This window comes from Carlito syrichta, unplaced genomic scaffold (assembly GCF_000164805.1).
Source record: "Carlito syrichta isolate Samal-C Ts95f unplaced genomic scaffold, Tarsius_syrichta-2.0.1 Scaffold315490, whole genome shotgun sequence".
Lineage (NCBI taxonomy): Eukaryota > Metazoa > Chordata > Mammalia > Primates > Tarsiidae > Carlito > Carlito syrichta.
Genome location: NW_007259586.1, coordinates 1,033,818 through 1,058,371, shown reverse-complemented (window position 1 = coordinate 1,058,371; position 24,554 = coordinate 1,033,818). Strand labels below are relative to the sequence as shown.

Below are 24,554 nucleotides of genomic sequence, written 5' to 3'. Positions count from 1 at the left end.
TACTTTAGCTAATCCACTACTGGAAGACACAGCATTTGCTTTTTGGTTGCTTCCCATTACACACAGAGCTGCAATTAATAACAGTAAAACTTGGGCAGGGGTTAGAACTTTGGTTGGTTTTGTTTCTTAAAAGAGGGAAAGCCATGAGCAGCAAGTAGGTAGAACCATAGATTTGGAGCCAGGGTCACTTGATAACTATTATTATGCCTTAGTTACTTGAAAATAACACAAGCTAATTAATTGCTTTGGCAATATACGGGGGAGATTCCCCTCCCCCCAAAAAAAACCCTGGAATTATTTTTTGGAGGGTGGGCCCCTTGTAGTACAGGCTTCCCCTGCTAGGTAAATGTTCTAGGAACCCATCAGTATCACTATACCAGCTAGTGTTGCTGTGAAAGACTGTATTCAGCTTCAGTGAAATTTTTTTTTTCTTTTTTTGGTGATTCTTTCCACCTGTTTGCCCATTTCCTGATAGGTGATTTACAAGCACACCTACCCACACTGCACTGAGTGATTAGCAGTTTTTTCACTCAAACCAGCATGACCCCCATGTCCCACCCTCCCTATTCACCCTATCTTGCCCCAGGTAACTTTTTTTGTTTCCCCAATATAAAAAAATCCTCAGAGGGAAACATTTTGCTAATGAAGAAGAGGTGAAACAAAAAATGACAGAAGCACTAAAAGGCATCAAAATTGACAAGTTCAAAAACTGTTTTGAGCAGTGGAAAATGTGTCTCAATAGGTGTATTGTATTAAACGAGGAGTACTCTGAAGGTGACCAAAGTTTAACATGTAAGAATATACAATTTTTATAAATAAATTCTGGGTTTTTTTGGGGGGTCCCCCTCATATACTGTCTATATCAGATAGCCACATAAAGTTATTTTAGTATAAGACAGATATAATTACTTTACGTTAACAATTATAAACAAAAATATGGTTGACCATTTACTATGTGCCAGACTCTGCCCTAAGTTCTCTATGTGCAATATCTTACTGAATGATATGCCAGACCTTTGAGGAAGATATTACATTATTACCCCACCTTAAGAAAAGAAATTGAGGCATGGTTCCAAAGCAGAGATTATTAGGAGGGGATTATACCACTCAGATTGTTAAATCAGACTGACCTGGGTTCACTCAACCCCAATTCACCCCTTAACAATCCAATGCTAAGCACATCACTTAACTTTGCTGTGCCTTAATTCCCTCTTCCCAAAAATGTAAATAATACAATTTCAGCAGGATCCAGCTGAAATAATGAAACCTAAGAGCCTAGGATATAGCCAGATATGCAGGAATTGCTTAGAGGTGGTAGTGATTCACAGCCAAAAAGCCAGTGCCTTAAAATGACACCTCTCATTATTCACCCTCCCCTTAAACATACCCCATCACACTCCCATACATACACACAGGGGAGCAGCAGCCAGCCAGAGTGGGATGAGCCACAAATATCCAAAGCAGGGCACACTCGAGGCCTCCTCGCCACCTTGAGGAACATTTTAGGTCAGTGGCCCTGGCAAGCACACAGCAGCATCCACAGCAAGCACTAGCAGGCCAGGCGGCAGTAACGTGATCCGAGCGTAGCTTTTACAGAGGACTATATAAATAGCCCCTCTTATTAATAGAGGAGCCTTGCCTGCCAGGCCCCCGGCTGAAAGCACTCCCTGGTGGGCTTTCCTCAGGGCTGTGGGCAATGAAGCCCATGTGGCTTGGAAGCAGCTGTACAAGTGTTCTCGTGTCCTCCAGGGGCCTCCACAGGGCTCGCCTTCTCTCTCAGCTGGTCCATGACGTTATGTGGTTCTGGGGCCTCCAAAATAAAACCACTGCTAAACCACTACCCACTGCTCTGTCAGCCTGTGGCTCCCATCTTGCTGAGGACACCAGACCCTGACAGCTCTGCAGGACTGGAGAGAACTGACAGCCCCTGGGGAATGCTCAAGTCTAGTTCATTTTGAAGCAATGGTGGTCAGCTACAATTTTCTTCTTTTCTTCCATATTCTTCTCCCCACATCCTCACCCCTCACTCCCAAATGCCTCTTTCTAGCTCCATATTAGAATTCCCTTAGGAAAAGGCCTGGATCCTTCTCAGTGAGAAGTCATGCTGCTCTGGGTAACAGTGAATTCATCTCATTCATCCCACAGGATAGGGTATGATAGGAGGTGGTCACAGTGGTAAGAGGTTCAGCCTGTCAGCCCTCAAGAATTTGCTTCTAAACAATGCGCCCAACTTAGAGGGCTGCATGGTTCCAAAATTAGCAGAAGAGGAGGAGGATGACATTCAGTAAGGCTTTCCCATGTACAAGGCCTTGTACATCATCTTAATCACCATAACAATGCTGACAATGTTACAATGTCATTATGGAGGAAGAAGGGAAGTTCTAAGAAGCTAAGTAACTTGTCCAGAAACACAGACCCCGTAAAAGGAAAAATCAGAACTCAAAATCAAATCTGCTGCTACTGAAATGCGCTACCCTATATTCAATCTGTAAAATTTGACATCTGTCTTAACATCTCCCCACTCAAGGGAGGTAGCGTTGCCACAGAACATGTGGACCAGGAGTTTGACTGGGGGGGCACAGGCCCAGTTCTACCACTTACTAGCTATGCAATCTCAGCCAAACCCCATGCCTTGGTTCCTTCAACTGTGTAAAAAAGGTAGAAGTGATATTTTACGGAGTTAACACCATGGCTTGCGTATGGTCAGTCTTCTTAAGTGCACTGGCAGATGAAAGAAAGAATTCACTCACAAAAAGGAAGTGCACAGGATAGGGTCAGGAGCATCATCCTGCCCAGAAAGTTCAGAGGAGGAAGAAAAGTCAAAACATGAAGGGAGAAGAGAGGCCAGGCTTGAAGGACAGTGTGGGTTTTGATGAAGGGTCTGGGAGTAAGAGGTAAGACTCTATATGCACAAAGGGAAGGCTGATATAGAAACAAGTGAAGCAGGGTGAGAAATGCAGGCAGAATAATTCCTGTCTTTTTTTCATCTTCAGTTGACTGCCATGGTTAAGATAAGGGACTCCAGGATTTAAGGCAATGCAGCCTCAGGGTTAAATGCACAGGTTTTGGAATCATGTGGAGCTGAGCTCAATATCTCAGCTTTACCAGCCATGTGACACTGTTCAAGTTTCTTTAACTTCTGAGTTTCCGTTTACTCCTCTGCAAAGTGGAGAAAAGTCTTGTAAAGAAAATCTTCCATATCATAGTTGGTGTGAGGGTTAGATGATGTCATATTCTCCAAAGGCTTATTAGCACAGTGCTGCTATGATTACTGTGACTGTTGTTAAGTGAGAAATGTATTTTAAGACTCATAGCTAGTATCTTCAATGAAGGACAGGCGGAAGTGAGTTCTCAGTTCAAGATCTAGATGGGGCAGAATCTCTGAGAAGTACCGAGTAAAGGTTGGCAGTCCAATGATGGTCAAAATTATATCTACTGTGATCTCAGGGCCCTAAAGGATCCGGGTCCTGGCCACATACCTCTCCCCTCCCCTTAAGCACACCAAGCACAGTGGCCCTCGGCATGTTTCTTCCTCAAGGCCCCAGTACTTGCGGTCCTTTCTGTCCTCATCATTCACATCTGTTCAACTATCACCTTCCTGACCACCACATCTCCACCATGCCTCCAGAGTTATTGTTATTATTATCATCATTATTATTTTGAGTCAGGGTCTCACTCTGTCACTCAGGCGGAGTGCAGTGGCACAATCAAGACTCACTGTAGCCTTGACCTCCTAAGTTCAGGTGATCCTTCCACCTCAGTCCTGAGTACTGGAACTACAAGTGCACGTCACCACACCTGGCTAGTTTCAAAATTTATATTTTAAAAGAAAACAAGATGAAAAACAATCTCTTACATTACTCTGTTCTATATCCCCCATATTACTTGTAAATCTTACTGGTTTCCTTGTTCAGAGCATGGCTTCCCCCAACTTAATGACAATTCTGTGAGAGGAGAAGTTTGTAAGCAAGGCTAGACTTGGATGAGGAGGGGCACAGAATTTAAGGGCAGCCAAAAAACTCAGTCACCAGGACAAAGAATATGTTGATGCAATATTTTTAAACTATCCAAATGAACGCAAAGCATCCACAATGAACAAAATATCAAAAGTTTAAATCAAGAGGATCAGCAGAGTGCCTTGTCAAGATACCCCAAAACCTGAGGCAAAGGCACAGAATCAGTAATGCCGATCCTGTCCTGATTTAAACATTTCATATTGTGCTCATCATGGATTTTTGTTTTTTAATTCATTTTGACTTTTTAAATACTGCATCAAAATATCCTTTACCTTGATTGCTGAGTTTTTGGCACCCATGTAAATTCTGAGTCTGTGGTGAGCACCTCACCTGCCTCTCCCTAGTCCTAGCCCTGTTTGTGTACCTCATTCACCCCTGTACTCCCAGGACCCAGAGCAGTACCTGGCACAGAGTAGCTACTCAAATAAATGTTAGGTAAAAACTTGAATGACATAAGAGGGAATACCCCAATTTTAATTTTGACCAATTCTAAAAGAAGCCACTAAGCTTTGAGACATAACACACATGTGCTCACTTTGGCAGCACATATACTAAAATTGAGTCTTAACACTCAAATTGAATATATTTTAACCATGATCATTAAAGACAGCTTGGATCAAGGAAAGCACTGGGTTCTAACCCACTGATGGATTGTGCTTATCATCTTGGGTGACTATAATAGGCTGAACTGTATTCCCTTAAAGTTCATGTTGGAGGTCTAACCCCTACTACCTCAGAATGTAACTGTATTTGGAGACAGGGACTTTTAAATTATTATTATTACTGTTTGTTTTGTATGTTTGTTTGTACATTTTAAGGAGAAGTCTCACTCTGTTACCCAGGTTGGAGTACAGTGGCACGCTCACAGCTCACTACAGCCTCAATCTCCTAGGCCCAGGTGATCCTTCTGTGTCAGTCTCCCAAGTAGCTGGGACTACAGATGCATACCACCAGCCCAGCTAATTTTTTTCATCTTTTTTCAGAGATGAGGTCTCACTCTGTTGCCCAGGATGGTCTCGAACTTCTGGGCTCAAGTGATCCTCCTGCCTTGGTCTCCCACAGTGTTGGGATTACAAACATGAGCCATGCACCTGGCCTGATAAGGACTTTAAAGAGATGATTATGGTTAAATGAAGTCATATGAATGGGCCTTAATCCAATACGACTTATGTCTTAATAAAAAGAAGAAATTTTGGCCTACTACAGTGGCTCATACTTATAATTCCAGCACTTTGGAAGACAAAGGTGGGAGGACTGCTTGAGGCTAGGAGTTTGAGACCAGCCTAGGACACAGAATGAGACTGTGTCTCTACAAAAGTATTTTTAAAAGAAAATAGCCTGTGGTTCCAGCTACTAGAGAGGCTGAGGCAGGGGGATTGCTCAAGTCCAGGAGTTTGAGACTGCAGTGAGTTATGATCACACCGCTGCACTCCAACTTGGGTGACAAGAGCAAGACCTTATCTCAATAATAAATAAATAAAATAAAAAGAAGAACAAAAGATTGCAGCCTAATTTAAAGAACACTGCAGGAGACTGCCAGTCTAGAACTCCAAAGGCAATAACGCCTAGCTCTGTTTGGAGGTGGAGGGGAAAAAGTAAGTTCCCATTGTTCATCCTTCTGTCCCTTAGTTTCCTAGAACACAGAAGGGGTGGGCTAGCACCAATGGGCCACTCTTGAGTGGCCTGCTCAACCTCCCTGGGAATTGTGAGGAAGTACCAGCCCATGTGTGTCATACCCGGTTACAAGACTTCCCACAAGGGAGGGGACTCTGCTATACACCCACCATGTACCCATGCTTTCCAGGAACTCTATGCCTACTGGATTGTAACACACCCTGGACTGCCTAGGAAGAACAGAGAGGCTGCAGCAAAAGGGAGATAAGTAGGTCAGACAATTTGTCACCAACAACTCAGATACAAATGTCCCTTCCCACAAGTTTAGATGGCAGATCTAGGGGAATGAGTGATGTTGCAGCATGAGAGAATTTTTCCAAAGGGCTTTCCATCCCCTCACCCCCCAGAGGATTAGGGGAAGCACTCACATTTCTTGCAGATTCGGCAAGTCCTCAAAACCAGCAGGGTCTATCTCAGAGAGTTTGTTGTAACTAAGGTTTCTGGTGAGAGAGAAAAAAAAAAGGAATAAACACTTGGCATCATACCCAAGATTCAGGAATCTTCTCTTCCCATCTCCCACACCTCAGAATTCAAGCCCTCTCTCTCATAATCGCCCCTGTCTCAAACATTATTGAAAGTAACCTTATTAATTCTGAGATTCACAAATACACCTCCTTCCTTGCATCCATAAACATGGCACTCCAAGTAACACTGTGAAAACCCAAATCACCTGAGGTTGGCTAAACCCAAAGGAATTTCAATCGATACTATTTAACTACTTAGCAATTTTTAAAGAAATTCTAAGGTAAGCCAGTCCTCTACCTACAGTCAAGCGTCTTTGTCCAAATGCTTTGTTGCCATACTAAGTCCAAGGCTATACTTAATGACATTTTAAAATTTTATAATGTTTTACTAAAGCATCAACATCAAGTAGTAGCAAAGAAAAAAAAATGAAGAGAGAAAAGAAAGCCTTCACTGTTTAATCCAGTGTTTCTCAACCAGAAATGATTTTGTCCCCCAGGGGGCATATTTGGCAATATCTGTAGACATTTCAGAGAGAGGGTGCCACTAGCATCTGATGAGTAAAAGCCAAGGACTCTGTTAAACATCTTATGACACACAGATAGCCCCCAACAATAGAGAATTACCTAGCTCCAAATGTCAATACTAGTATTCAGAGATTGAGAAACCCTGGTCTAAACAAGAACTTAAGACTAAAAATCGCTCAGATGTATAGACAAAGTTCAAGTAACTGCTTAGAAAATGAACACTCTAAGATTCTGACTCATAAGACTGCTTATGAACACAGTATTCCTGCCATCAGTGAATGAACCAGGAGTGACAGTCACACAGGAGATAGGAGCCAGTTGTTGGAAATTCATGTTGGTGTTAACCACAGGCAGAAAACGCCTCCATGCGCAGTCTTCCCAAGATGGTAGTGTCTGTCTCAACTGCCCAGAATTACATCCCCACTTCCTCACGCTGCCATACCTTAGAGATAGACAAAGAGCAAGTGGGGCAACATTCATCAGCTGCGCTTCTCTGATCACAATCTCAATCAGACCTGCTTCATCTTTCAGGAACAGAAGCCACAAAGATGTGATCCAGATGAGCCCTAAATTGTTTCTGCACTGCAATCTTGCTCCCTGCCACCCAAGTCTACCCAGCCCCGTGTATGCTAAAGAGGTTGACATTTTTCATCTCAGAGATTAATTCCATTGACGTTACTGTCAATTACAGTTCAAGTATGAACTAATCATGAGTTCAAAGTCTGTCTCTTTAAAGTCTCACTTAAGTGGCAACTACCTTTTAAAATTACTCCAGAGACATTTCAGTCAATACTAACCTAGAGCTGAGAGCCATTTCACTGTGAATTTACAGACATTCATCTAAATAAAAGTCAAACTACACTTGAAACTAATGGTACATCTGTATTCATGACACAGCCTGAATTAAAAGCAATTTGTCCAGAGATTGTTACCATAAAGATTGAAGGTGGTAATTTTTTAAACCACATATTAAAGTCAAGTGTGAACATGTCTGCTCTTGGGGTGTTTATTAATAGGTATATAGAAATTACAAGTTAGACTTGGAAAAGAAAATCCACAAATTGAGAGAATTCTCCACATGAGAAAAAGGACTAGACAGACTGAGATTTTCTTGTTTTGAGCAGACTCTCAAAAAGAAGGGATGGAAATATTATTCCTGGATGTAAAGATACTGAGTTTACAATGACTGTACCTTCTATATCATCATAGGACTTGTTAAACTGGAGACGACATTAGAGAAAGACTCAGACACTACAACAGCAAGAGCCTAAAAGGGCTGGCAAGTCACGTAGCTGGTGACCCTGGCCCATGTGGATTGAGGCCAACACAGAGCTGCCTGCCTGCCCACCGAAAGGGGCATTTGCTCCTTGTCTCCTGAAACAAGGGCTGATTAAACCAATTTTCACAGTTTTCTGCAGAAATTCAAAAATCTGAATGCGCACGTGAATCTTTTCAATTCTTTAAAGGAAAAAAAAGTTAAAACGAACTGTGAATGGGCCAAACAAAACATATCTGTAGGCCACATTTGGCCTGAGGACCGCCAGTTTTTGCCTCTGATCTAGGCCACTGACTCTTGAGGCTATTAGGTTCAAAGGGAACTGCGTGTTTCTGGCTTACACATGTGGCCGGGGTGGAGCTAGGGCTCACCAGGTCTTATGCAATTTACTGATGACTGCGTTTTGAACTAGCTGAAATGAGATCACTTCCCTCATTTCCCACCCAGCACATGTGTCCATACTCTTCAACAACTTAGAATAAAGCCATTTTAAGTCATAATACCCTTTGGTTTGTCTTGCCCTTGAAGATCAGGCAAAATGTATTTAGTTTCAGAAATGATGTACAAACTTTGCTTTTTAGATAAGGCTACCTGAGAAAAGGGTCTTCCATAGTTAATATGATCAAGAAGCCAAGTAACATCAGACTCAAGCAACAAAGAGGAAGAGACTTTTAAGTGGAAATTTACGTTCTCCCTGGGTCAGCCAGGATGCAGCAACTTCTGGAGTTCCAATCGACTAGAAAAGTCATCTATCAACAAATGAGTGTCAGGGTACTGGCCATAAAGGGTACTTCTCTCAGAGCACCTGTTGTCCACGCAGAGAGAAGACAGCCACTGAAGTTCATGCCCCTTGGAGCAGCCTCCGCTAGGGGCACAGAACTGCCCTAGCTTTTAAGTCTGAGAACTAAGTGATCCTGAAGCCCAGAACAAGCTGCTGATCGTCAACTGCTTTATGAGGAAATGAGGAAAATATTTACTCTATTCTCCCTGACGAAAATGTGAAATAAAATCCTCATAGGCACGTACTTATTGGCCAGTTTCATAAATTTTGAAATAAATAAATTTCTTAGCATAAATTTTGTGATCGTGGTAAAATACACGTAACACAAAAGTTAACCTTTAAAAGTGTACTACTGGACGGGCTCGGTGGCTCAGCCTGTAATCCCAGCAATTTGGGAGGCTGAGGTGCAGGGATTGCCTGAGCCCGTAGTTCAAGATCTGCCTGGGCAACTTGGCGAGAACTCAAAAATTAGCCAGGTGTGGTAGCGCACCCCTTGTAGTTCTGGCTACTTGGAAGGCTGACACAGAAGGATAGCCAGAGCCCAGCAGGTCAACGCTGGGGTGGCCGTGAGAATGCCACCGCACTCTAGACTGGGCCACAGAGTGAGACTCCAACTCAAAAAAAAAAGTGTACTACTGTTTGGTGGCATTAAGGACATTCACTTTGTACTGCAACTATCCCCACAATCTATCTCCAGAACTTGCTCAGCATCCCAAACTAAAACTCTGTACTCATTAAACACTAGCTCTCCATTCTCTTCTACCCCACCCACCACCATTCTACCCATGTCTCTATAAATCTGAGTATTCTGGGTACCTCATATAAGTAGAATCATATAATATTTGTGCTTTTTTGACTGGCTTATCTCACTTAACATAATGTCTTCAAGGTTATCCATGTAGTAGTATGTGTCAGAATCTCATTCCCTTTTAAGGCTGACTAATATTCTATTGTTTGCATATGCCACATTTTGTGTATCTATTCATCAGATATCATGTTGACGGACATTTGGGTTGTTTTTACCTTTGGCTACTGTGAATAATATACTGCTATGAACATTGGGGGTTTTTTTTCCCTCATTAACCCTTTGACTGCTACACTTATTGACAACAATCATTTCTCAACAATTAAGAAAATACACTTAACCAAAGAGCTCTTGGATCCCAAGAACAAAGGGTTAATCAGTGAAAACCTTTCATGAGACTTTCTTTCTTTCAGGTAGCAGCTGACATGCACATACATCTAAAGCATCTCACTTATTTCTATGAACACGGTCGCCCCTTACCAGGCCTGACATCTGAATGTGTCTTCAGTTGAAGGTTTCAGATTCTCCTGTCAAAACAATTCATCTGTCAGCAGGACAGATGCTGTCAAAAGCATTTCTGCACCTTTCAGTAGCAAAGAGGAGAGGAAAGAAACCTCAGGGAATTTAGTTACTGCCAATTGCAGCTTTCATTAAACATTTTGTCAGCCACTGTCATAACACAAATTTTCCCTGTTCTTGCACAAAGGGCGTGCAGATCTTTGAACAATTGAGACCAGCCATAGATATTCTTTCAGTTAATCTGCTGAAAGATGACCGTACAGCCCACCATTTGCAGAACACACAAGAGGTACCTCTGCAGAGAACAGCTCAAGTTTTATCCAGGCATGTCTGAAAAGCAAAGTGTTTAACAACGCCTGACAACAGTCTGCTCACTGAGCATGTTTCCTGACAAGACCCCTTATCCCAACCCCAAAGATTTTGCAGAGCTGAAGTTTTTCAATAGCTGAGAAATCCCCACCACTATTTAAACCTGTGTTGTCCAACTCAGTAGCCACTAGCCATGAGGCTACTTACATTTATATTTAAACTAAATTAAAATTACATAAAATAGCCAGGCTCGGTGGCTCAGCCTGTAATCCCGTGCCTTTGGGAGGCTGAGGTGAGTGGATTGCCTGAGCCCGCGGGTTCGAGACCCACCTGGGCAACTTGGTGAGACCTTATCTCTACAATAAATCAAAATGAGCCGGGTGTGGTAGGGTGCACCTGTAGTTCCAGCTACTTGGAAGGCTAAGAGAGAAGGATCGCCAGAGCCCAGCAGGTCAAGGCTGCGGTGGCCAGGAGTCTGGGCAACAGAGTGAGACTCCAACTCAAATAAATAAATAAAATAAAATTACATAAAATTAAGAATTCAGTTCCTTGGTCACACCAGCCATATTTCAAGTGTTCAACAGTCTCATGTGGCTAGCGGCTATCAAATTACACCATGCAGGTAAAGGATATTTCTATCATCACAGAAATTTCTATTAAACTATGCTATATCTAAATTATAAAGCTATCAACAAATATGTCTAACTGGTGAAATAACCCACAAATATTTCAAGTGAAATGGCACCTATAGAAGAAACTTGGATCTAAAAAATAAATCTGAGCTTCCCCAAAATTCAAGAACTCTGTTGAAAATTGTGGTGGGAGACAGACACTGATAGTAACCCAAGTCCATTAAGCACACAAGTATTAAACCATCACATCGAGGGAAAGAGTCTTTGAAAACTGAAGTCACTGGGAAGCCACTCAACAAAAACTGCCCTTTGCATGTAATTCTATAGGCTTAATCGGTATTTACATAATCTGACCATCACCTTCCTGGATTACAACCAGAACCACATATTACACACTTTGGCACATGCTATTCAAAGCTGGCAAACAATAATCCATTGAATCCTTGAAAGTTAAGGGATAAAAAGTTCCGTTCACATTTAAGTAAGCTGTGGTGAGGAAATAACCCCACTTTGTTAGACAACATAATTAGCACTTCATTCCCAAAAGCTAGCATTGCTCATAGACCACTGACTATACAGGCAAAATCTCTGGCTGTGAAGAGCAGTACAACGAATGGCTCTGTGTTCAACATGAGCAGAATAACAATTCCAAGTGGAAGGAACTGGTCCTACATCTGTGGCAAGCATTCCCTGAGGAATGAGATTTCCATATTCAGTTTGGTTTCTAGGCTAGCCTATTTCCCATTACTCAACCCCGTCTGGACTCCTGAACGTCACAGCATTTTGCACAGTTTAAGCTTTTAAATGTCTGCTAAATTGAAAAGTGTGAGGCAATACAACAACCCCACATTTGGGCACCAGTGGGCACCCAGGTCTGGCCTGGGACCTATGGCTCCAGCCATCCATCTCTCTCTCACCTCAGAACGTGTAAGGTTTGCCACCCGCTAAAAAGGGATTTGCCTGCTTAGGACTCGCTGGGAAAAAGCGATTGGTCCTTTCAAGATTTCAGGGGGTGCGACTGAGGAGGAACATGCAACGTATTAAAGTTATTTAATCCTTTAAGCTTTTAAGTCTGTTTCCACTGCATTTTTATTTTCTGAGGAATTATATGAAGTACACATCAAGTTCCAATGAAATCACCACATTATGTTCCCATGTTGTAAGGTTTTATGAGAATAAGAGATTTTTCTAAATCCTAGAATATCAGATGTTCTTTTTTTCCTTTGCAATGCTTTCCCCTTGTTAACCAAAAACCACAACTGAACAACTTGATAACACAACATTAAAGGATTACATTAAGATGATAAAATTGCATCTGGAACTAGAATCATTCCTCTGGTGTCCTATCCAAGGATTCCCACTCAGGAAAAGGTTTTGTACTTGCTGCCATCTCTCTTCAGTAAGCTAAGCAGCCACATAATCCCTAAACAATTCCTGAACTGAGGCTTGGCAAAGAAGCACATTCTGTAAATAAACAAACCCCCCCAAAAAAAAAAAAATCACTGGGATCTCAACACCATATAGATAGCTCATTTTGTAAGCTTTTGGTCAGTTATATTTTATATAAAGTCAGTAATGAGTCACAATTGTTTCAATTTTTGAAAATGGTACAGAGACCATTATCTATGCAAATAAGGGAGACCTATAGGTGACTCAAAAGAAGAAATAATATATACTCATCATATAAGAACCCAGAGTCATTGCCTATTTTTATTTTTAAAATCAGCTATAGAAATCAGTGTGGGTCTCTGAATTACACATTATGTGAACAACACATGAGCTGAGAAAAGTCACTTATGTCTGCCTCTATGATCCCATAAGGTCTTGTATGTGCTTCTTGATCTTACTAGTCCACACATCTCATCCTGGCCTGTGGTTAATTTGAGGACAGCCTACATCTTTTTCCTCCAGCACCCAGCAAATGTCAAATTCAACAAATATTTGTCTACAATATATGCTGTGCTGTGATCAATTCTGATAACAAATTAGGATAAGATCTAGCCCAAAGGCCAGGCTCAGTGGCTCAGTCTGTAATCCCAGCACTTTGGGAGGCTGAGGTGAGGAGACTGCCTAAGTCCGCAGGTTCGAGATCCGCCCAGGCAACTTGGCGAGACCTCATCTCTACAATAAATAAAAAAATTAGCCGGGCGCAGTAGCATGTGCCTGTAGTTCCGGCTACTTGGAAGGCTGAGGTGGGAGGATCGTCTGAATCCAGCAGGTAGAGGCTGCGGTGGACAGGAGCGTGCCACTGCACTACAATCTGGGCGACAGAGTGAGACTCCAATTCAAAAAAAAAAAATCTAGCCCATGACCTAAAGGAGTTTACAACCTACTGGTCAGATAAGACTCCTGACCAAATAACTATAGCCAAAGGTTCTCATATCACAAGGATTGTGCAATGGTAGACCACTAGTTGTAGAATGGTCATTCTTGAGCCAACGCTGGGCTGCAGGGAAATTTGCTTATTCATTTGTTTCTGACTTAACAGTGCTTATAGAAACCTAGTTTTCAAATAAATAAATAAATGTTTCAGGTTCTCTTGAAAATAATCACCAGGTCGGCATTCCTGATAGCAACAATCAGCTACATGCATTTGGCAAGCATTCCACTGACCACAAACCTCACTATTCCTTATTGTCTCACCCAGCCCCTCACTACTCATTGGTAGTATCCACTTGACCCCTGTTGGCACCTGAGTTTGTTATTCCTGATAGGGATAACCCTGAGTCCAGATGGCATCCAGAGAAGAAAAATTAGTTGTGATGAGAAAGTTTTATCAGAAAATGCCAGACTTCAGTTAAGCCCGGAAGAAGAGAAGAAGGGCATGTTTTTTGATGGAAAGTGTTAGGAAACGAGGCCAGAAAAGTAAAATAAAGCATGGAGAGCATGGAATAACATAAACAAACAAAAAGGTCATGAAGTCAGGACCTCCTAGAAAGGAAAGGGACAAGACATAAATGGTTTTAAGGCAAAGTCAAGAAGAGTCGCCCCACGATGCCACTCCCATAGCCCGCCAGGCAGCTAAGTCAAGGGTTATATAAGCCTCAGCTAACCCCAGTGCCAGGTCCCTCATGAACATTAATCTACAGAGCCATTAAAGTTGATTTCCACAGGAACAGAATATCTCCTTATTCATCTACCTAAAAGTTTTGAACTAAATAATCAAAAAGCCCAAAATGTTTTCTTTTTTTTTTGAATTGAAGTCTCACTCTGTCACCGAGGCTGGAGTGCAGTGGCACACTCACAGCCACCGCAGCCTCGACCTACTGGGCTCAGGCGATCCTTCCACCTCAGCCTTCCAAGTAGCTGGAACCATAGGCATGCGCCACCACACCCAACTAATTTTTTGATTTATTGTAGAGATGAGGTCTCACCAAGTTGACCAGGCTGATCTCAAACCCGTTGGCTCAGGCAATCCTCGCACTTCGGCCTCCCAAAGTGCTGGGATTATAAGGTGTGAGCCACTGCACCTGGCCCCAAAATGTTTTCTCACCAACACTGAAGGCAGTCACCATTTGCTTTTGATACCATCCCTTAAAACGGGATCACAGAATCTTTTTCCTACCAACATCTTAGTTTGGTAAGAGACAAAGTAATTAGGTATAGTGTGTTTTTGTTTAATTTAAGCAGTCTTATGCTTGGTGGACATTAGTACTTTGGGGAAGCCCACAGATTTCCCATAATAGTCTCTCGCTAATATGGTATGTGCATCATTAACCCCTAAAGACTAATCAATTTAATTAAGAAGAGGCACTCCAGCACACCAGCTCTGCAGTTGGTAGGGACTTTACAAGCAAAAGGAATTTGGGCAGGGAATAGCTATTGCCAGAGGCCTGACCCTCCCACAGCCCTGCCACAAAGGGAACATCACAATGACCACCCCAGCAGGCAAGAGAGGCCTATGGCCACCATTTAGTTTTGCTATTAGAAAAGAACTTTACAGAAACAGGGAGGGGAAGGAGAGGGGTCAAAAGTCTGGTCCCTCAGGATTGCCTATTTTCTACTTTATCATCTTCGAAAAGGAACCACAAATTCACTGTTTCAGAGAGTCCTTAAGCATTACGGGACTTTCCAAACTCATAGCCTGCACAATGGCACACCCCCCCCCATCCCGCCTGGCACTACACAGCTTAATCTTTACCTCCTAAGAACCCAGCCGTTATGCAGAACACAGGGTGGCTGGAGCCTCAGAGCCAGGTGCTCCCTGCCCCACTGACCTCCGCTGATGGTGGCCCTCACAGCCTGAGGCCCAAGCTCATCCATCCTGACCAGAGGGGATGAAGGGCATAGCACAAATATTCCCTCCCCTCTGGCCTGGAGGTTCTCCCAGTTAAAGGATGGCTGGGATTCTCCTAAATGAAAGCCTTGCTCTACCAAGACAGAAAGTGGAGACTTTTGCCTCTGGACTAGTGAAAACAAGGCAGGCAAAAAGGGACAGGAAGTGAGGGGCAAACGAGTAAGGCTGAAAAAGAGAACACATTGACCTAGTGGATAAATTTGAAATCCCAGGCTCACTGAGTGCTTTGTAAAGTCCATCAATGCTCCTCTGGTCACGAATTACTGTTTTCCTAATACCTCCACCTTTATCCCTATACCCCCACAAATGTCCACTTTCAGAAGATCCGCTTCCTATGAAACCACCAATGCAAAATACAGAGTGTTTCCCTTTTTTTTTGAGCTGGAGTCTCACTCTGTCACCCAGGCTGGAGTGCAGTGGCACACTCATGGCCACCCCAGTGTCAACCGGCTGGGTTTAGGCAATCCTTCCACTTTAGCCTTCCAAGTAGCCAGAACTACAGATATGCGCTACCATCTCCAGCTAATTTTTTTATCTACTGTACAGGTGAGGTCTCGCCAAGTTGCCCAGGTTGTTCTCGAACTCTTGAGATCAGGCAATCCCTTCACCTCAGCCTCCCAAAGTGCTGGTATAACAGGCTTGAGCCACCAGGGTGTTTCTTAAAATGCGATGCAGCTTTAAAACTCATACACTTCGGGTGTACTTAGAAAAGATGCACACTAGTAATTCCTTATGAACACTTTTGTGTCACACTGTAGAATTTAGTTGTGTAAACCCTCGCACAATCACCATCTAAGTGGTTCTCTGATCCATCTCCTTTTCCAACACACTGAAATGATTCTCCACTTAACACTGAGTGATTTCACACACTATGTGGCCACATCTAGGGACCCTGAGAGGAAATCTCTATCCAAGAGGAAAAGAACTATTTTAACACAGACCCATAAAAAGTACGCCTGGTCACAAGAACAGGGTGGCCAAATTTCAAGCCTGTCTTTCTGGCAGAAGATACCAACCAAAGATTTCACTGGGATAAAGGGATAAGGAAATTCTATACCAGTGACTCTTGATTCTTCAAGAATGAAACCTCCAATAATGCATTGCTTCCTCTGGGTACAGCAGACACAGATTAAACATCAAAACAAATAAACAAAAAATCTTCCCCTTCATCTGTGGCATTACACACTATTCTAAATGTTCTTGTCTAGGATTTTCCTACAACCAGGTATTTTGTGACTTTTTAGCCCTCATTTCTGACAATTCACTCTCGAGCATAATCCAATCAATGAAACTATTAGTGCGAGGGCTTCAAGTTACAGAAATGCATGCCAAAAGATTTTTTTTTTTTTGAGTTGGAGCCTCTGTCACCCAGACTGGAGTACAATGGCCCTCCCAGCCACCGCAGCCTCGACCTGCTGGGCTCTGGCTATCCTTCCACCTCAGCCTTCCAAGTAGCTGGAACCACAGGTGCGTGCTACCACGCCCGGCTAATTTTTTTGATTTATTGTAGAGATGAGGTCTCTTCAAGTTGCCCAGGCGGGTCCCGTGGGTTCAGGCAATCCACTCACCTCGACCTCCCAAAGTGCTGGGATTATAGGCTGAGCCACCGAGCCCGGCCCAAAAGATTTTTAAAAAAAAAAACTCAACAGCAACTCATTTCTAGAGATGTAATGATTAGAGATTTTTGTTGTTGTTTTTAAAGAAAAGTATTTAGAAGGCAATTTTAGGCAAATACCCTTCTAGGTTACCAAAAGCAATGTATAATAAGTGGCCTATTGGTCCCTCCTAACCGAGAGGAAGAAGGAAATGAAAGTGGTTTGTTTTAAACAAATACATCTGTACAAACAACAGCTTACCTTAGTGTTATCAGCATCTCTTTCCTCCCACACCCACACACAAAAAGTTTTAAGGAACGAATGACATAAATGGGTGTAACTACCCAAGCTGGAGCTGCTTATAAGAAAAATCCTTTCTGGGAAGCCAGAAGTTCCTGGGGGCGTGCTCCCAAATCCTCTCAGCTTCCACTGGAACTGAGATGTGTCCTTCATTTCTCAACTGGTATTACACCCACAGCCACTTGTTATGTCTCATTATGCCTGTTTGAATTTCGAGCATCCAAAATCTACAAAGCTAATATACAAGTCCATGTTTACTTGCATTTACCACAATGCTCTGCATTACAAGTGGATTAAGTACAAGATTTCTTTATATTATTATGTTCTAGGTTTATCCTCTCTTCCTTTCCCGGCTACCTCAAATCTCAAAAATGACGGATCACTTTAAATATAGACAGCAGCTGGGCTCGGTGGCTCAGCCTGTAATCCCACGCCTTTGGGAGGCTGAGGTGAGTGGATTGCCTGAGCCCGCGGGTTCGAGACCCACCTGGGCAACTTGGAGAGACCTCATCTCTACAATAAATCAAAAAGTAGCCGGGTGTGGTAGCGCGCGTCTGTAGTTCCAGCTACTTGGAAGGCTGAGGCAGAAGGATGGCCAGAGCCCAGCAGGTCGAGGCTGCGGTGGCCGGGAGTAGCCACTGCACTCCAGTCTGGGTGACAGAGTGAGACTCCAGCTCAAAAAAAAAACAAATACAGACAGCAGATCCCTGATACTTAAATCTATCCAATTAGAAAACTGAATTTACCCACAACTTTTCAAGAATACATCTGTTGCATTACACACAGGCACCAGAGTATCTCTAGCTAAGTATCTTAAAGAAAACACACTGTTTTAAAAGGTCAGTCACCCAGCCAATAGTTAAGTCGTTGACTTTATTAGCTAGCTTATCAACTTGGGATTTTGTTCTGTCCATTTTTTCATTGGGCTTTTTAAAGTTTATGTGTCTCATGAAATGCTTAGCTAAAGCTAAAAGGCAAAATTTTTTTTCTACAACACTGCAACATTATGAAATACTCTAAACTTAAAAGACCATCTATTCCTTCGCTTTCCCTGCTTTAGAGGCACATGGGCAGTGACAATTTCTCTGGCTCTGGTTGTGGAAATGGCTGAGAAGACACAAAGTCAAGGTTCAAAAACCACACAGTATTTCAGCATACATTATTGTACACAGACTGCTTTCTGCTATTCAAATACGGAACTTCTGGCTAGGCGCAGTGGCTCAAGCCTGTAATCCCAGCACTTTGGGAGGCTGAGGCAAGAGGACTGCCTGAGCCCGAGGGTTTGAGACCAGCCCAGGCAACAAGGTGAGACCCTGTCTCTACAATAATCAAAAAAATTAGCCAGGTATGGTAGCTCATGCCTGTTGTTCCAGCTACTTGGAGGGTTGAGGTGGAAGGATTGTTGGAGCCTAGTAGCTACTTGGAGGGTTGAGGTGGAAGGATTGTTGGAGCCTAGTAGGACTGTAAGCATGCCACTACACTCCAGTCTGGACAACAGAGACTCCAACTCAAAAAAAAAAAGTCCGAGCACGGTGGCCAGCCTATAACCCCAGCACTTTGGAAGGTCAAGGAGAAAGAAGTGCCCTGTCCCAGGGGTTCAAGATCAGCCTGGACAACTTGGTGAGACCTCGTCTCTACAATAAATCACAAAAACTAGCCAGGCGTGGTGGCATGCGTCTGTAGTTCCAGCTACTTGGAAGGCTAAGTTGGAAGGATCACCTAAGTCCAGCAGGTCCAGGCTGTGGTGGCCATGAGTGTGCCACTACACTCTAGCCTGGACGACAAGAGTGAGACTCCAACTCAAACAAACAAACAAACAAAAAACACACACAAAAAAAACCCCAAAACAGAACTCCTTTTCACTGAAATTACAAGCACAAAGAAGCAGATGATGCATATTACTTCCATCCTCAAATATATTAAAATGTTACTATGTCAAATGGAAAACTGGCTGTGAAAATGAGCTATCACACACTTCTGTTTCTCATCTTGGGGCTTTTTTTGCTTTGTTTGTTTTTTGAGTTGGAGTCTCACTCTGTCGCCCAGGCTGGAGAGCAGTGGCACGCTTCCGGCCAACTGCAGTCTCAACCTGCTGGACTCAGGTGATCCTTCCATCTCAGCCTTCCAAGTAGCTGGAAACTACAGGCACATGCCACTATGTCCAGCTAACTTTTTTGATTTATTGTAGAGATGAGGTCTTGCCAAGTTGCCCAAGCTGGTCTTGAACCCATGGGCTCAGGCAATCTTCTCACCTTAGCCTCCAAAAGTGCTGGGATTATAGACGTGAGCCACCACGCCTGACCTGTTTCTCTTTTTTTTAAACATTCATTAAAGCCTCTAAAAAGATGCCTCGCATCTTCAACATGGGCCATCTACACTTAATGAAGCTTAGCGTATCACCCTTCCAATCTGTCCCAGTTTACACTTTCTAGGCATTTACTCCCAAAAGATGCATCTTAAAAGGTGGATACTGCAGTAAATTCCGGTAAATGCTACTTGCTAAACTATACCTTAGCCAAAAAATGAATACTGGTCCCTATGAGATATGAGTCTATTTTTTTAAAAAGCAAATCGCCAGCATAAGTGATGAAAAGCCCCACCAAAAGTTAATCCTGGCTGGACGCGGTGGCTATGCCTATAATCCCAGCACTTTGAGAGGTTATGGTGAGAGGACTGCCTGAGCCCATGGATTCAAGACCAGCCTGGGAAACTTGGAGAGACCTCATCTCTACAATAAGTTAAAAAACGAGCTGAGTGTGGTGGCGTGTGCCTGTAGTTTCAGTTACTTGGAAGGCTGAGGCAGAAGGATCACCTGAACCCAGCAGGTTGCGGCTGCAGTGGCCTTTAGCGTACCACTGCACTCCAGCCTGGGCAACAGAATAAGACTTCAACTCAAAAAAAAAAAAAAAAAAAGTAGGGCATCCCCTTCAGGTCCCCTTCCATTGTGAAAGCTTCTCTGTCCTCTCAATAAATCCTGTTTTAAAAAAAAAAAAAAAAAGTAAATCCTAAATGACTCCTCCTTTTGGAGTCTCAGTTACAGGCAGAAACCTAAGAAAACACCACGAGTGCTTTCTAAGTTCTCCATATTCTCTCTGTGCATGAGGGAGAAACAGAGTCATTCAATGCACAGGTTATCTTCACATCTGAGGAAGAAATCCAAGTGCATCAGTCACCCCAAACCCAGACATCCACACAATCAGCTCCAATGAGGCAGCTGCCCTATGAGCAGCTAGGACTTTGCTGCCTAACACTTGTCATGGAATTAACACACCATCTTCTGAGTAATCAAATTCAAGTTTGTTAAAGTCTCTACCTTGCCTGCCCTACATCAAGTGACTCCACCATGACTTCCCTCCAATAAGCATACTACCTTTGGAGAGAGGTGGAGGAAGAGGAAAGAGTGACTTGCTTCAGTATACTTCACAATAATAGAATCAGGCTAGTTCTGTTCAATACCCTGAGATATAGGGGATTGAACAAGGTACGGTTGTGGGTGGGGGCAATGTTGGAAAAGGCATACATAAATCAGACTCAACCCTACACTCCAGCGATGTACCCCCAGGCAGGCTTTCCTTTCTCCTCACTCCCCACATTCAGTGCTGAAATCTGTCAAAGTAAATAAAAGGTGCTCTAATCCCAGGTCTGGTCCGCATGGTCACACAAGCATGACTCTGCAAAACTGTGCTAGCAACTACATTTACTTGCAGCAAAGTCAACCGTGATCGATAAGCCAAAGCAGGCTTTGATTCGGTTAGCTTCAAGCTTGCACAAGCACAAAGAGAAAACCACCCACTCTCAAACCCAAAGAACTAGTGCAGAAAACACCTGCACAAACTCATCAGAATGGTTTATAAGGTCACGAGTGCCTGAGAAAAGGTCTTTTATTCCTAGGGGCATGAGACAAATGGTAAGCCTGTCACACTGCTGATGTCAATATTTATCTAAGGTCTAGGTATTCATGATGGTATAAATCAGGCACCTTTTCAATTCACTCATTCACATAATTTGCAACTACAAAGCCCCAAGATAGATATTCATTTACAGCTTGAATTTCTTTTCTTCCATTTCCATACACAAGGGGTTGGCTGTAGGACCCACAGTCCATGTCAGCAATAATCCCAGCAGCCTGAGAATAAAGCATTCAATGTGTTTCAGAACTACCGATATCAAATGGCATCGCACCCGAGGACAATGAAGAGGTGGGGAAGGGAGACAGAGCACCTGCTTTTTTCCTTCCAATGGCATGCATGTTTTCTGCACTGGAAATGAGCAAAGCTTAGACCCTCAGTAAAGTAACCAAATCCCAAGAATCACACCCAGGTATTTCTAAGTGTGACTTACACTGCAGGATTAATCCAGTAACCAATACCCAAAGGTATGTGAAGGTAAAAGACCTGTGCTATCAAACTGCCCTGTATGACCCGTTCCAATTCCCCCAAACTCCTTCCTCCTTCACCCCTTCATCTTTTAGCCCTCCCCTTCCCCCAACTAAAGGCCTAAATACAGTCCCTTCCCAGGCAAAAGTCAGAGGAAATAACTTCCATTAATGTCAACTTTAAGAGGCCCTAAGCACGGCTAAAGGTGCATCATGGAAACTGGTTTCACAAATGGATTTCTCCAAGTTGTTCCCCGTCGCTCAAAGTCTTCAAGTCCCCTTTTCTGATGGAAGCCACACTATAGCTCCTTCAGTCAGATCTGCTGGCTTCTTCCAAGGAGACATACCACTATGGAAATCAAAACACTAGAGAAGGATGGCTCTCTCTCCAGTGACACATTAAAGAAAGACCCTGCCTCAAAACCCTTTTACAAAATTGCCAGGTAGGTCACATTAAACAGACTTCTCAAGCCAGCTTCTTATGATCCACTAAACCTGGTTTTCTGATCCCATACAGACAATTCTTCCCAACTAGACAGGTATCCTTACCAAAATCCCCACTAGGATTCTGGATACTTGATGCAGGTTGATAAGTATCATCACACTTATATATCCCAGCAGGCTGCAAAACACTTTTATTCCCTACTAAGCAAACTCAAAATGGTAACTGAGGAGCTCTAACACATGATGCACGTGTGGTCTGTGAGGAGACAACATTCCCACCTCTGCTTTAAATATGTCTGTTGAGGGGAAGCAGGCAAGTACTGAGCCCAAAATGGGAGCAGCTGAGGGTGTGGCCAGTTTTATTTTTTCTTACAAAAAAATATACTTACACAGCCAGTATTTCCTCACACACACTGAAGTTAATCATTCACAAACCAACTAACATTCAACAAGGATCAGAAAATTTAAAGGATGGCTGTGCAAACACTCCTGTTCTTGCTCTTACTTAACAGCTGGTTTCTTCAACTGATGGCTTCTGGTGCCATTAGGGGCAGATTGTGCTTTAAAATGTTATTTGTTGAGCTAGACACACTACTACCTGGGTCTGCTGACCTCCACGATATCCAAACTCCTACCCTTATTTTGCCTCTAGCAAGGAAAAAAAAGGACAATATGATTCTGGTTTGCTGATAAGACATTACTGTGACCATGCTCTCCCATTTTGACTCTGGCCCCTCCAAATGGATAATCCCCAAAGATGCCACAATACAATGAAGCAGTAAGTATGGGTGAAATAACCCTCAGCCAAGAGACAAGCTGCCTGGACCTCTGACCAGAATATCTTATATGAGGAGAATACATCTCTATACCTCAGTCACCCTCAAAAATGGAGGAGGGGAGGGTGGAATAGGCAGTTGAGGGAAATTGCTGGGGGGAGGGCTCACCTCATCAACAAGGGTAACTGCATAATCAATGTTTGTATACCTAACCCTGAACTGTACCCCACATCTTTAAAAAAGAAAAAATAAATTAATTTTTAAAAGAAGGAAAAAAAGGACGAACCAATTCACTCTCCCCTCAAACCTTATTCTCTCCTTTTTTTTTTTTCTTCAGTTTTTTAAAATAGAGACAGGATCTTGCTATGTTGCCTAGGCTGGTTTCAAACTCCTGAGCTCAAGCAATCCTCCCTCTTCAGTCTCCCAAAGTGCTGGGATTACAGGTGTATGTCACCAATCCCAACTGCCACCCCTTTCTTTCTTGAACTCACTTAACTTCACTCTCTACAGCCAGAGGCAGAAACCTAAAATCATGCCTGGGGACAAGGGAAAGGAGAGGTGAGCTAAGAAAGCCTTCCTCAGTCACTATTTGAATCTCAAACCTGTTGCAGGAGAGGAGGATTACCAGTTTTTGGTTGTTGCGCTAACCAAAGGAAATTAAACCCTGGGGGTATGAGTTAGCTGCAAAGTCATGGACTTACTATAAGCACATGCTACACAGTCTGGGTTTATGAATCTGCAATAGCTGCAAGGCCATATAAACATCCACATAAGCCTTGTTAAAGAGGTTACACATTAACCACTGCACATCTCAAGGAAGATCCTATCACCTCCACCATCTCCACACCTTTTATATTTCACCTTTGAAAGGACTTTCTAGAAGTTGATATCATGGAGTTTGAAATAAATGGAGACGAGTCCAGTTTTAGGTGTATTTTTGTTTTCAATACACAACTAATTTCAGTGGGTACAAGTGGTCCTGAAAACGCAGCTAGTGAATCCCAGTCGGGCAGAAAATAACTAAGGAGTAGAAGTTAAAAAGAAAAACTTGAAGATCTAACCCTCTACACCCAGGCCCAAATGCTTGCAGATTCAGTCCCAAAAGGGCAGATCTGTAGGACTAGCGACCCATAGTTATCTTGACAGGTGTTTGTAGGCAGGAATTTCAGGGACTCGAGAAAACAGTGCCCCAGATAGTGTTGAGGCAGAAAAGCCAATGGTCACGCATAGTTGGCTTGGACATGAAGGAACACACAGATGTTTATTAAGCACCTTCTATGTGCCAGGAGAACCACAAAGGTCAATAAGGTAGGTTCTGCCCTCGGAATCTGCAAGCAGGAGGGGAAGACAAGCGGCCAAAGGCTCTCTAGCACACAAAGGTGCCCACTTTCGCCTAGGTTTCTGGGAAAGGCCTCCCAGAGAGGACCTGAAGGAGAACCAGGAGGCACACCTAGGAGAGCACAGGCAAAGGTCCTGAGAGAGGAAAAGGCTGGGCTACTGAAGAAATACACAGTCCTTTGGGGCCAGAGTTCTGAAAGCCCCTGATACAAAGTGACTGCAGAGGAAGGCAGGAGGCAGCAAAGTGAGGACTTGAAACTGCCAGGATTTGCAGCTGAGCCTCGGCAGGACCACAGTCTAGGGCAGCAGCTCTCACACTTAAGACCCCAGAGCAATTCCCCAATAGTTGTTTGAAATGCAGATTCCCAGGCCCTGGCACCATAAATTCTGACTAAAAGACTAACAGAGGCTACCATGTAGTTATTATC

At 43.2% G+C, this 24,554-nt stretch overlaps 1 protein-coding gene across 1 annotated transcript in view; it reads right to left on the bottom strand.

The window, feature by feature from the left end:
- LRIG1 (leucine rich repeats and immunoglobulin like domains 1) overlaps positions 1 to 24,554 on the bottom strand; it is a 128,401-nt gene that overhangs the window by 80,654 nt on the left and 23,193 nt on the right. Inside the window, exon 2 of the mRNA XM_008072883.2 lies at positions 6,059 to 6,130. Within this exon, the coding sequence (XP_008071074.1) occupies positions 6,059 to 6,130 (72 nt within the window). The remainder of the gene's footprint in view (positions 1 to 6,058; positions 6,131 to 24,554) is intronic.